This window comes from Humulus lupulus, chromosome 5 (genome assembly GCF_963169125.1).
Source record: "Humulus lupulus chromosome 5, drHumLupu1.1, whole genome shotgun sequence".
NCBI lineage: Eukaryota > Viridiplantae > Streptophyta > Magnoliopsida > Rosales > Cannabaceae > Humulus > Humulus lupulus.
This window is the reverse complement of record NC_084797.1, coordinates 202,826,950-202,841,427: the sequence shown is the minus strand read 5'-3', so window position 1 is coordinate 202,841,427 and position 14,478 is coordinate 202,826,950. Positions and strand designations below refer to the sequence as shown.

The window sequence follows — 14,478 nt, the reverse complement described above, 5'->3', positions numbered from 1 at the left end:
AAAAGAGTAAAGTAAGCGATTTTTGTCATTCTGTATTGAAATCTTATTTCTGATTTCTATAGATATATATTAGTTTAGATTGGTTAAGAATAAAAATCGATTAGTTTTTAATATTTTCAAAACACTAATATAATGATATATATATTTAATCAAAATAATATATAACAAATGCATCATAAATTTTTTAAAAAAATATGGTACATTCACTTGTAGAATAAATTTTAATCTAAACTTATATATCTCTTTTATATAAAAAAAAATGTGTAAATAACAGAAATTCTTAATTTTAACAGTTTGTGTTGTTGATGACACCTAAAATAATATACAAAGGAATATAAAAAAGTTATAATAAAATAATATAAAAATATAAAACTACCATTTATAATAACTGAAAAGGTAAGTTTTATTCCATGTAAAAGTAGTATAGAAAAGTTAAAAAAAGTAAATAAAATGAAATTACAAAAACTACCATTCTACTTGAAAAAAAAAAGTTCTATAGTAATAAAGACATGGCATAATCAGAAATTTTGACAAAAATATGATAAAAAACAACCATAAAAATGATAGAAAAGTAAAAAAAGCCATACAAAAATTATGTTGAAAAAAAAAACCATATTTTTTAAAACTTCACTGAAAAGTCCGTTTAAAATGTAATTTTCACATTTTTTATAATATATTTTTGTAATTCTTTTATATATAATAATTTATTTATTTAAAATTTGTATGACAATCATAAAAACTTAATAAAATTAATTAATAAATTTTTTAAATAAAATTAAGCAAAATATGCATTGTACATATGCGATGGGGATTTTAAAATAGCACTAGAGACCAAATCAAAACGAAGATGATATGGTAAAATATTGAATAACGTTGGCACGTGGCAGGTAATGGAAACAATTAAATAGTGGTTTCTTTGGCGTTTATATAACTAATTTGCTTAAAATACATCTAAGGTATTTATATAATAAGAACTTCGTTGAACAAAGAACGATGAGATAATAAGTTTCGTTGCAACCAAAGGCACCATATTGGCCTTTCAGTTTGGAATAACATCTTCTTGGCCACCTTGTTACATACATTTATACACTAACCATAATCAATCTCGGAATTTACATTTCTTTTTCTCCTACAACATAACTCATTATTCTGTCTTCTTCTTTCAAAACTACAATGGTAATATCATTTCTCTCCCTCTCCCCCTCTCACTTGCATAAATTCACAAAGATGATCACTTTAATTTGCAGGCAACAATCAGGAAAGGGAACGCAGTGATAGTGACAAGGCATGTAGAGAGGCCGAGGAGAATAGTAGCTAATCAGCATCACCATCACCATCACCACCACCACCACCATCATGTTCATCACAACATCAAAAGAGAGGTAATTCATTATGGGCATGGTGCTAACGGTAAAAGATTCATTAACAGGAGAGCTGAGCTCCTTCAGCACTCTCAATGCCTTCGGCAATATGCAAGACTACCGGCACTCACACCTTTACTTCCGACGCCAAGTTCTTCCAATAAACACAAGTCTCCTCAAACCAAAGTACCACTCTGGTTCTCAAAATGCTAATGCTAATGTTTGATCAAAATCTCTATTTCTTGTTCTTTACTTGCTTGTTTAAGCTCTGTTCTCAAAAAGGGTTTTAATGTTAAGTGTAATATAGTTGCCTATGTTTTTGGTTTTCGTAGGCAGTCAATACTCGAAGAAAGCCAAAGGATGGTGTAGCCCCATCTTGCTTTGGCAATTGTAAACTAATGATTCCAAACATTTTCAAACTTCTAAGTTTCCCAACTAAGAAAGCAAGTAGCAAAAAGAAGACAAGTAATAAGATTAAAGCATTTCTGAAAAGCTTAGAGGTAATAAGTCAAGTTTTCATGATATGTTTTTGACATTCTCTTATGATTTGTATCATGACTCATCAGTGTTTGAGAACCTAATCTAAATGACAAACGTTTACAGGGCCAAAAGCGGCGTGGGTTTCTTGCTAAACTGTCCCTAACATCAACAAAGCGTAGATGAAGCTCTATGTATATCTCATTAACTAATTAGAAGGATTATGACCATAAAAGAATAAGAAAGAAGAACGAAAGAGCTTCTATCCAATACTTACTGGTTTCAAAGCTCTATGTATATCGCATTAACTAATAGAACGATTATGACTACAAAAAGAATAAGAAAGAAGAAGGAAAGAGCTTGTATCCAATACTTACAGGTTTCAAAGCTGCCACTTGGTGTGAGCTACTTGCTGGATTTTTTTTCATCTTTTCAGCAAGACACTAACATAATTGTCCGAGGACAGCCTTGGTTGGCCTTTTAGATTAGTTCACAAGAAATGTTAGAGCCAGTTTATCCGGGAAAAACATATTCACAATACATCATTTGGAGATATAAAGCTCATGCATGCTTGCAAATGCAGAAGTTTAAAATCCAAAACGGCAATACAATGTTGTGTTACAGATAGAGATACTACTTATCACGAAGTACACTTGCAAAATTACTGGGTGTACCAAAAGATTATACAATTTATGCTGCAAACTTCGGTGACACAGCAAGAGATGCTTACAAAATTGGCAAATGCTTGGAGACAGTCAAAGTTGGAGTATAACTCTTTACAATGGTGTACGTTTGTAAACAGAAAAGCTGATAATTACTGTAAGACTTCATTTCTCATACTTTACTCTAGATAGCTACACTGTGTAAACAAATCATGTGATAATTGTATAATATGTCAATAAATTGAAGTCATGTAACTTGAGAATTTTAGTCAGTAATACATTACAGCATTGCTTCTGGACAGTTTGAGTTCAGCAAGTTCATAAAATCGAACATTCAAAATCACCATGTTTGACGATAGAGTAATCAGGATCTCTGTTGTCGAGTATACTCCCAAAGAGCAATGGCACCACTGACATGTACATTGAGAGATCTCACTACCCCTAACTGTGGGATCTCAATGCAAGCATCCAAAATATGTATGATATCCACAGGAATTCCCTCCTTTTCACGCCCGAGAACAAGTACCTAGCAATAGAAGGAGCAAAATCATTAGTGACAATCGCAACATGCTGCATAACTGGAAAAAAAAACCTTGTAATGAAAAACAAAAACAGCTACTCGCAATGCTCCTGTCTAGTAGAGCTAGCTTGCTATGCACTCATCTCTTTAGCTTTTTCTTTCAGATCTTGGGGTAAAGAGAGGCTTATTAGTACTTTTTAGCCAAAGTAACACTCCACCAAAGCATTAGAATGATAACGGAAGAGAAAAACAATAGAGATACTGTGTTCAAATAATTTATACTACTTCCTTCTCCAACCCACTCAGTAATCGCCCTCTCTTTAGAATTTAGAAAGACAGTAACCAAGTTCTGTAAGCAACTAACCATCTTTTTAGGAAAGGTGTAATGATCAAGCTGTATGCTATTTGCAGTTTGTTCCAATCCCAAAATAGAGTAGCCTTCTCTCTTCTTTTTCTCTAGGAAAACCTTCATGCTATCTACTGGGACCTCAATGATAGGAACCCACCTGTCAGCTGTCACACTGAAAAACAAAACATCTCTTGTTATTTATTATACTAAAAGGTGTTCATACTTAACTTGCTTCACTAATTAAAATACAACATATATAATTATAGAAAATCACAAGCTACATAAGATAACATATGCTTCTGTTGTGTTTAATTTACTTTTTTTACTTGTATTCCCTATTTAGGATCCAAGCTTCTATTTTTGTTTCAATTATTTCTTACGGATGTTTTCCCTGTATAATGATCTTCAAAAGGCAGGTTTTGCACTAAAAGGACTTGTACTTCCTCTCTCTGCCCCATTCTTTATTACAGCAAAGAATTGTTGCATCTTAAAACAAAAAAGGTTTTGCAACTCAAGTTCCACAAAGATAATAACACTTTTGTTTTTAAACTACAAGTTATGACACTATAAAATGCAGCAGCATCAAAGAACGAATTCAATGGTGAAAAAAAAAGTGGAGCTCGTAGATAAAGGTTAACAGAAGTAACCGATTAAAGTCAAACCTAATGAGTTGGAACTGCTTATCATGTAAAATGCTTGCATCTGCCACAGCTAAACCTAATGCCTTGAACACCTGGTGTAAGCAAATGAATAACAGATATTAAGAAGGGTTATCTACAGGACTAGCTAAGTGAAACGCAAGACATCAATGAACATATATAGAAGCCCCGTTACACACCTCACATGTCCGTGCTAATCCAGCAAGATTGGGTATGCGATCAATCAGTGATGCTACCAGAATACATTGTTGACGACTGGTTTTAACTTTTTCCATTGCCAGACTTGTAGACTGCAATATATGATCAAGAAGCTGGTCTTCCTTCTCAATCTCTGTTTTTCATATACAAATTTGATCAAATGTCATAGCAGATACTAATTTGACATAAAGCCAAATATCAATTTATAAGAAAAGAAAGATTTACTTGAGTAAAAATTAGTGATGGATGTACAATTTTATACACACCTGCAAGTTGTCTGTAACTTTCCTTGTGGCCCAAGAAGAGACTACTATCACTGTCTTGTTTCTCATGTTTAGAAAGAGTGATCTTTTTCTGGAAATCTAACAATACATCCTTATGCTGTGAAATAATAGCGTTCTGTTGGATGTCATTAGCAGATACATCCACACAGTTGTGATCTTCATCACTTCTTAAACTCTCATTCTTGATAGTCACCAAATCCTTAGCCATTGAGCACCTAAGGTCTTCCCTGACATCCTGTTATAATAAATTATGAGAAACTAACAATGCAGAAAATGGTAGAGAAATACAAGGGCTTACATTTAGAAAGGTGAGCACTTCCTCCATGAGGGATTTCGGCGCACATTCAAACTCTAGCTCCTTTATTATGGGGAAAATGAGGAAAAAGCTAAGATTAGCACGGTAAACCTTTAATAAAATGTTAATAATAAAACTGATTACTTTTTAGGGCCAGAGACACAGGTATCAATCACGTGATTAGATAACTTGTGAGTGTGTTCTGTTTTCCTGGTAGAAATGGAAACTGGTAGGATTCAAATCGAATATGCCTATTCCACAACTCTACCTTCTTAAAAATAGGTTCTACTCATACCCTACCTTATTTTTTTTTTAAAAAAATGAGATAGAGGTCGAGGAGACCTCCTCTCAATAACATTGAAAACCCTCACTTATGGCGGAGGAATACCGTTGTAACAAAGGGAAAGTAAAAACAAAATTACGACCATAAATACACCCACTCCCTACGAAGGTCCAAAAAGAACACACCCTCAAAATCTTTCGTTCTATACACCAACGTGGCTACCCAGAACCTGATTTTATCCCAAAGAGTGTCCACTGAAGAAGAGGACTCGTCATAGATCCTACTATTCCTCTCCAACCAAATAACCCAAAAAGTAGCGAGGACGGTACACTGCCATAAACGCAGCAACCTCTTCCCTCCCTCATACCCTACCTTATTAATTATTATCCTATCATTTTAAGCTGATAGAACATGGGCATTACCTTAACAAATAAAGGGTACTAATGGGCAATCCTACCCTATTAAAGTTAAAATCATAAAAAATAAAATAATATGAGTGATAAGTGTTAATATAATATTTTATAGTTGTATACATATTTTTTAGGTTTTAGAGTTTAGGGTTGAAAAGTTGAGAAATAAGTTCGGGTATCCCTATACCCTGACCCAACTATACGCGCATCAGATATTAAATATTGTACTCTCACCCTACTCTAAACCCTATTAGATCAAGTATTGCCTGCCTAACAGGTAAGGTACTAGCAGGTAAATGGGATTTCGAGTTAAATTGTCATCCTCATTTTCTAGGAATCATGTATTCCAACCTAACAAACATAAAAGGCCATATGTATTGATGAGGTGGATAAAAAATAATGCACTTTCCTTGTATAAGGATATCCAAAATAAACACTATTTTTTAAAGTAGTAAGTTCTTAATTGGAGAATTTTAATTCTAAAACAATACACATTAAGAATGGCAACACAGCTTGATAAGGTATGATGAAAAAACAACACTAAACAGAAATAAAGTCACATGAACGTGATAACTGATGAGTCGGTTTTTAGCATAGTTTTTAACCTGTGTTTAAGGTAAGTTTGAGTCAATTTGGTGGAATGTTGTGCGGTATTACGCTTGTTTTGGTATGTTTGCAGAAAATAGAATGAGGAAGCATGGAGTTAAGGAAATGAACGAAAAAACCATAGCAATTGGGAAAGTTATGCTAAAAGTTGACAAGAAGAGAGTTGAGGATTCATATGCGGAGAGACTTGTTCATTTTAGAGCCTTGGAAATAAGTTTTGAGGTCAATGTGAAGAGTTGCGGCACAAAGGGAAAAACAGAGAGAGCCATTTTCTGGAATTTTCAAGGGCGCATGTTTGGAGCGCCGCAGCGCGTGCTGGAATCAGAGACCATGATTGCGCGAATTCAGAGAGGCGGGCCGCGACGCGTGTAGTTTTTGTGTGGTCATCAGAAGGGCGTAATCGTCATTTATTTTGAAAAACAGTTTTAGGGTTCTTATTTAAAAGCGTTTTTAAGAGTTAATTGAGAGGAGTCAAGATTTTTATGCTCAGAGATTACTAGAGACCTGGGAGAACATTGAAGATCTGAGAGTTTTATTTCTCGATCTCTTCTTTATTCTATTTATTCTTGAGTTTATGTTTATATTTAATTTGATTGATTCCATTATGTTTGTCTTGAACTAATCTTGTTGTTAGGGTGTTAGTGGATTCTCCTTGAAGCTTTTGATTTCTTAATGCAGTTTTTCTAAATTTCTTTCTACTATTGTGAATTATTTATCTTATGCTTAATGCTTGTGAATGATTGATCACCATTTACATGTTTACATGATTTTAACCTATGCTTTGAGAAGAGAGGCAAATTATGCTATAGGTAGATAATCACAATTTTATATTAGACGAGAGTACTTCTATAAATTGTGTAGTTCAGGGATTACGTATTTAAAGCCTGCAATATGTTGATTTATCACAGAGATGTAGGAAATAATATGTTGTAGAGAATTATAAATCCTAGCAAGACTATAATATATAGTTCTAATCTGCTATCACAATAGAATTAAGAAATATTGAAAATTGGTTAGAAATCATAAGTGGATGGTTGATGAAACTAAAACCCTAACATTTACATCCATTGAATTAAATCATATTTTTATCTCTGAATTTCTCTAGTGATTAATTGTTTCCTTAATTTAGTAATAATTATTTAACTCACAATTCTGAAATTATTATTTAAATCAATTAGGGTTAGAAGTTAATTATTGGTAATTAATATCAATCTTCGTGGAATCGACACTTTACTTATCATATATTACTTGATTCGACCACGTATACTTGCGTATTAATTTTAACAGATCAATAACACAAGTTTTGTTCAACCAAGTCTCTGACCTCAACTCGATTGACGAAAATTCCAGCAGGCATGACAGAAACAGTAGGATTATATGCATCAAGATATCCTTCCATTGATGCTCGTAAGCTGCAATTATCATATCAAAATATTTTTTTTTCTTCAGTACTACAGAAAATTTGGAATTAAAATACAAACAACATATACAAGATGCAAAGCCAAAAATAAAAACAATCCATTAACAAATGATGTAAAACAAACAAGGACAGTCCCAAAGTAAGTCTAACAAAAAGCAAGCCCGAGATTTTTAAAAATCGAGGGTTGTTACAGCATGTATATAGTTGTCAATTAGTTATCAATTAGATTAATTGTAGAGATCCTAATTGACATAGTTTCCTAAGATAGCTATACTAGTTTGTATATAAATATGTATCATTTTTCAATGAAAAGTAAGAGAATACAATTCTTTTCATCTCAGATAACATGGTATCAGAGCAGAGCCAGGTTCTGGGTTTGAGATTCGAAATTCGAAATTAGAATTCATCACAAATTGGGGTTTGCAATTAGGGTTTAATTTTCTTTCATTTATAGGGTTCCTATTTCGGAAACCCTATTTAGAGTGTTCTTTTGTTCTCACCACCAGCACAGAAGGATTGCCCAACCACCGACCAACCAGACCCCGCCGTCCGAGGTCCAGAAACGCCGCGAGTGGAGCCCACGTGCCGCCGTAGCCCGCTGCCCAGTCCCCCACGCATCGGCGTGTGCACGCGCGTGCGCCGTTCAACAGCCGTGCTTTCGACTCCGGTTGGTCCCCACGTCCTTCTCGGCACTTTTCTGCCCAGTTATGGCTGAGACAAAATCCGTGGTATCTGATGTGGTTCCTGAGATGTCTAAAATCACAAACCATAAACTGAATGGTTCAAATTATTTGGACTGGAGTAAGACTATTCGGCTTTATTTACAAAGTATCAACAAAGATGACCATTTGGCTGATGATCCTCCTAAAGACAAAGGTGATTCGAGACAGGCAAGGCTCAGGAGGCTGCTCGCTTATTCCTTCAGATTCGAAATTCCATTGATGGTGAGGTAATTGGCTTGATCAATCATTGTGAGTTTGTTAAAGAACTAATGAATTATTTAGAATTTTTGTATTCTGGAAAAGGGAATCTCTCCCGCATGTATAAAGTTTGCAAAGCCTTTTACCGTGTGGACAAACAAAACCAGTCACTCATAAACTATTTTATGACGTTCACGAAGACGTATGAGGAGCTTAATATGTTGCTGCCTTTTAGTCCTGATGTGAAGGTACAACAAAGCCAACGGGAGAAGATGGCTATTATGAGTTTTTTGGCTGGCCTTTCGTCTGATTTTGAGTCTGCTAAGTCACAAATCCTCTCCGGTTCTAAGATCTCCTCTCTCCAAGATGTCTTTAGTCGCCTTTTACGCACTGAAAGTCCTCCACATGTTCTAGTTAGTGGTGCTTTAGTCGGTCGGAATAATACTTATGCTCTTGGGAGATCAAATAATCATATTGGCAACAAGGGAGGTGGCTCACACAGATTTGAAACTCGAACGTCAGACTCTGGAACCATTATGTGCAACTACTGTAAAAAGCCAGGCCATACGAAGTTTGAGTGTTGAAAGCTTCAGCACAAAAATCAGCAAAAACACTTGGCCAACGTTGCCTCTACTGATGATACCTCTGAAAAATCAGTCATTATTTCTGCCGATGAATTTGCCAAGTTCTCACAGTATCAGGAATCACAAGCCTTCATCTTCTTCTGTCACTGCTATTGCTGATTCAGGTAAATCCAATGCGTGTCATCTTTCCTCATCCTCCAAATGGATCATTGATTCTGGTGCCACAGATCATATGACAGGTAATTCTAATCTCTTTTCCACTTTTCAATCACATGCTTCCACTCATACCATTACTTTAGCTGACGGGTCGTCATCTTGTGTTCGTGGATCTGGCACTATCAATCCTACCCCTTTGCTTTCTTTGTCCTCTGTCTTACATTTACCTAATTTATCCTTTAATTTTCTTTCTGTAAGTCAACTCACTCGTAATCTTAACTGTTGCATCTCATTTTTTCCCGATTATTGTTTATTTCAGGATCTTATGACGAAGAAGATTATTGGTAAAGGACACGAGTCTGGAGGCCTCTATGTTCTTGACCCACTGCCATCAACTTCTATTGCTTGCTCTAGTGTCACTTCCGCTTTCGAGGCTCATTGTCGATTGGGTCACCCATCTCTTCCTTTGCTCAAGAAGTTTTGTCCTCAGTATAGTAAGGTGTCTTCGTTAGATTGTGAGTCATGTCAATTTTCCAAACACCATCGTCTTAGTTCGAGTCCTAGAATTAATAAATGTGCTAGTGTCCCTTATGAATTAGTTCATTCTGATGTTTGGGGTCCTTCACCTATTTTTTTTTTTTTTTTTTGATCAAGAAGAAAAATGATCTTCATTAACCACTGAACAATACAAATGAGAGTCAAAGACCCTAAACCAAACAGGAAAACCTGTCAATTACAAACCAAATAAAGAACTCAGCTAATTACATTGAAGGTTCCGAATATACACTTGATCTTTAACAGATAGCTGCCTATTAGTCACTATGTAAAGCCTATATTTAGTTGTGTATTTCACTTCCTGAACTAGCTTCTGAACTAGCTTCTCAACAGTGAAAGAATAGCCATCATGAAGACACCTATTTCTATTCCTCCAAATGATGTATATAGCAGCCGCACAAACCATATTCACAATAGCAGCAAGAACACCAAACCGGGTTCTAGCCAGCCAAACCTGCCAGCTATTAAAATCAATAGGCCAAGCATCAAACCCCAACCAATCAAAGATACTTTTAACCACCAATTTAGAGAGATTACAATCAAAGAATAGATGAGAATGACTCTCAGGATAGCTCTCACAAACCGGGTAGGCCAAGGTATTCATTTGAATATAAAGCCTACTGAGATTGTCTCTTGTTAGAAGCTGAGAGTTAATCACTTGCCACAGTATAAATCTGTGCTTAGGAAGGACAAGTTTACTCCAAACAATCTTATAATAATCAACCCTTTGCTGGTCTAAAAGATTGTTATATAATTTTGCTGACTGAAATTTCCCTTGCGCACCAGCAGAGAGAATAGCCGCCTGGTTAAAACGATCTCTAAGATGGCAAAGCTTCCTCCAATACCAGCTGCAATCTGCCTTCAGTTCATAGTTCCAGATATTGACTCCTTTCAAATAAATGGAATTGATCCATTTAACCCATAACAAATCTGGTTTAGCAGATAAATCCCAAACATACTTTGCTAAAACAGCTCGGTTCCAACTAGAACCATCTCTGAATCCCAAACCACCATAGGCTTTGGGGAGGCAAACTTTCTGCCAAGAAGGAATATGAAGCTTGCTTCTCTGCCCAGAAGTGCCCCCACAGAAAGCCCCTGCAAAGTTTTTCAATTTCCTTAATAATGCTTTGAGGCAAAACAAAAATGGTCATCCAATAGTTTCGAAGCCCAAGCAAAACAGAATGGATAAGTTGAATGCGGCCAGCAAAGGAAAGATGTCTACTTGCCCAGTTCTGAATTTTTAAATGAAACTTATGAAGAATAACCTCACAATCTTCATGTCTCCATTTGGTAGGCCTCATGGGAACCCCAAGGAACTTAAGAGGAAAAGTACCCTCAGTCAGCTTAACTGCCTGAGCAATCTGAGACCTGTCACTACTAGTGACTCCACCAAAAAAAATATGAGACTTACTAGAGTTGATTGAAAGCTCTGTAGCAGCAGCACAATCATCAAGCACCTCCTTGACACTTTTAACGGCTGAGATAGAACCCTTACAAAATAAAAGCAAATCATCTGCAAAGCACAGTAAGCTTGAGACTTTTACACATAGGGTGATATCTAAAGGGGAAATTAAGCGCAGCTAGTTGAAGACTTCTAGTCAAATATTCCATTATAAGAACAGACAACAGAGGTGACATGGGATCACCTTGTCTTAGCCCTTTTTCTCCTTTAAATTTACCCTTGAACTCTGCCATTCATAAGAAGAAAAAAGGAAGTATTCCGAACACAAGACATAACCCATCCAATGAATTTCAGAGGAAATCTAAGAGCTTTTAACAGGTCCTCAAGAAATTCCCAGTCAACCGTGTCATAGGCATTACTCAAATCAACCTTGATAGCGCACCTAGAAGAAGTAGATATCCTCCCATAGTTTTTGATGAGATCTTGAAAAATCATTATATTATGGGCTATAGAGCGACCCTTAACAAATGCTCCCTGATTTGCCTGTATAAGATCAGGGAGAACTAAGGCCATTCTCTTACAGATCAATTTAGCCATACACTTGTACAATGTAGAGCAACAAGCTATGGGTCTATAGTCAACAGCCCGGGTGGGGTTAGCAACCTTAGGAATAAGAGACAATGTTGTTTCATGAAGTTCAGATGGGAAATGACCTGTTTCAAAACACTGAGATATTTTGTCTAAACCTGGATTCAGATATTTTGTTATTTTTGTGGATGATTATTCTCGTGTAACTTGGTTATTCTTAATGAAAAATCATTCTGAGTTGTTCTCTATATTTTGTGCATTTTGTGCTGAGATCAAAACTCAATTCAATGTTTCTATTCGTACTTTGCGAAGTGATAATGCCAAAGAATATACATCACATATATTTCACGCATATATGGTTTAGAATGGTATGCTTCATGAAACTTCTTGTATTGATACTGCATCTCAAAATGGCGTCGCAGAACGTAAAAATAGACATCTTCTTGAAACTGCACGAGCCCTCTTATTTCAAATGAATGTTCCTAAACGTTTTTGGGCCGATGCCATTTCTGCAGCATGTTTTCTCATTAATCGCATGCCATCTTCTATTCTTAATGGTGAGATTCCTTATAAGGTCCTTTTTCCCAATAAGTCATTGTTTCCAGTTAATCTTAAGATATTTGGTAGTACTTGTTTCGTTCGAGATGTTCGTCCGCAAGTCACTAAATTAGATCCAAAGTCATTAAAATGTGTATTCCTTGGTTATTCTCGTCTTCAGAAAGGGTATAGGTGTTATTGTCCCAGTCTTAATAAATATCTCGTCTCAATTGATGTTACCTTAATGGAAGACATACCTTACTTTCCATCCACACCTATTTTTACTAGTCAAGGGGAGGATGATGATTTGTTGGTATACTCTATCACATCTTTTGATCCTGTCTCAGCCACAAACACAGCTCCAATCAGGCCTCCTATTACGCAAGTCTACTCTAGGCATCCACCTCCTGATTCATGTCCTGCACCTGCTCCTTCGTCATCAGATCCGGTCCAAAATGATGATCTTCCTATTGCCTTGCGCAAAGGTAAACGTCAGTGCACTTACCCTATTTCTTCTTTTGTTTCTTATAATCACTTGTCATCTTTATCTTGTTCTTTTATTGCTTCCCTTGATTCTGTCCCTATTCCTAAAACGGTTTGTGAAGCCATATCTCATCCTGGTTGGCATAATGCAATGATAGAGGAGATGAATGCTTTAGATGACAATGGTACTTGGGATTTGGTCGATTTACCTTCAGGGAAACGGACTATTGGATGCAAATGGGTATTTGTCGTTAAGGTTAATCTGGATGGGTCAGTTGCTCGATTGAAAGCTCGTCTTGTCGCTAAGGGCTATGCTCAAACTTATGGAGTGGATTATTCTGACACTTTTTCCCCGGTTGCAAAATTGACATCTGTTCGATTGTTCATTTCAATGGCAGCAACTCATCACTGGCCTTTGCATCAACTTGATATAAAGAATGCATTTCTTCATGGTGATCTTCAGGAGGAGGTGAATATGGAGCAACCTCCTAGTTTTGTTGCTTAGGGGGAGTATGGCTGAGTTTTGCGTCTTCGAAAGTCTTTGTATGGTTTGAAACAAAGTCCCTGGGCTTGGTTTGGTAAATTTAGTCAGGCTGTTGAACATTTTGGCATGATGAAAAGTAAGTTAGGATCATTCTGTGTTCCACAAACAATCGGAATTTGGTATCATTTTGTTAGTTGTGTATGTGGATGATATTGTGATTACTGGAAGTGATACTGTGGGAATCTTATCTCTCAAGTCTTTTCTTCATACTCAGTTTCATACAAAGAACTTGGGGATGCTAAAGTATTTCTTGAGTGTTGAAGTCACAAGGAGTAAGAAAGGTATTTTTCTATCTCAGAGAAAGTATGTTCTTAACTTATTAACTGAGACAGGAAAATTGGGAGCAAAGCCTTGTAGTGCTCCAATGACGCCGAACATGCACCTTACAAAAGATGGAGAACTATTTGAGGATTCTGAGAGATATAGAAGGTTGGTTGGAAAGCTGAATTACCTTATTGTGACTCGTCCAGATATTGCATATTCAGTCAGTGTTGTTAGTCAGTATATGACATCCCCAACAATTCATCATTGGGCAGCGTTAGAGCAAATTTTGTGCTATTTGAAGGGAGCACCAGGACAAGGTATCTTATATGCAAATCATGATCACTCTCATATTGAATGTTTTTCAGATGCAGATTGGGCAAGTTCCAAAATAGATAGAAGATCCACTTCAGGTTATTGTATTTTCGTTGGCGGAAATTTGGTTTCTTGGAAGAGTAAGAAGCAGAATGTTGTGTCAAAATCTAGTGCAGAATCAGAATATAGGGCTATGGCCCAATCTGTGTGCGAGATAATATGGATTTATCAACTCTTGACTGAAGTAGGTCTTAAAACTTCAGTACCCGCAAAATTATGGTGTGATAATCAAGCTGCCCTTCATATTGGATCCAATCCTGTATTCCATGAGCGAACTAAGCATATTAAAATTGATTGTCATTTTGTCCGTGAGAAAATTCAGCAAGGTTTGATTTCTACTGGGTATGTGAAGACAGGAGAACAATCAGGGGATCTCTTCACAAAAGCGTTGAAGGGGTTCGGGTTGATTATCTTTGTAACAAGCAGGGCATAATTAATATTTATGCTCCAACTTGAGGGGGAGTGTTACAGTATGTATATAGTTGTCAATTAGTTATCAATTAGATTAATTGTAGAGATCCTAATTGACATAGTTTCCTAAGATATCTA

The 14,478-nt window shown here is 36.1% G+C and overlaps 1 protein-coding gene across 3 annotated transcripts in view; it reads right to left on the bottom strand.

The window, feature by feature from the left end:
• Window positions 1-2,350: 2,350 nt before the first annotated feature.
• Window positions 2,351-14,478, bottom strand: part of LOC133778060 (uncharacterized) — a 35,915-nt gene continuing 23,787 nt past the window's right edge. For all 3 annotated transcript variants that reach the window (XM_062217882.1, XM_062217885.1, XM_062217884.1), the window contains exons 29-35: window positions 7,429-7,516; window positions 4,809-4,868; window positions 4,493-4,745; window positions 4,208-4,359; window positions 4,032-4,102; window positions 3,385-3,541; window positions 2,351-3,026 (exon numbers count right to left, since the gene is read on the bottom strand). In XM_062217882.1, coding sequence (XP_062073866.1) covers window positions 2,865-3,026; window positions 3,385-3,541; window positions 4,032-4,102; window positions 4,208-4,359; window positions 4,493-4,745; window positions 4,809-4,868; window positions 7,429-7,516 — 943 coding nt within the window. In that variant the 3' untranslated portion in view covers window positions 2,351-2,864. The remainder of the gene's footprint in view (window positions 3,027-3,384; window positions 3,542-4,031; window positions 4,103-4,207; window positions 4,360-4,492; window positions 4,746-4,808; window positions 4,869-7,428; window positions 7,517-14,478) is intronic.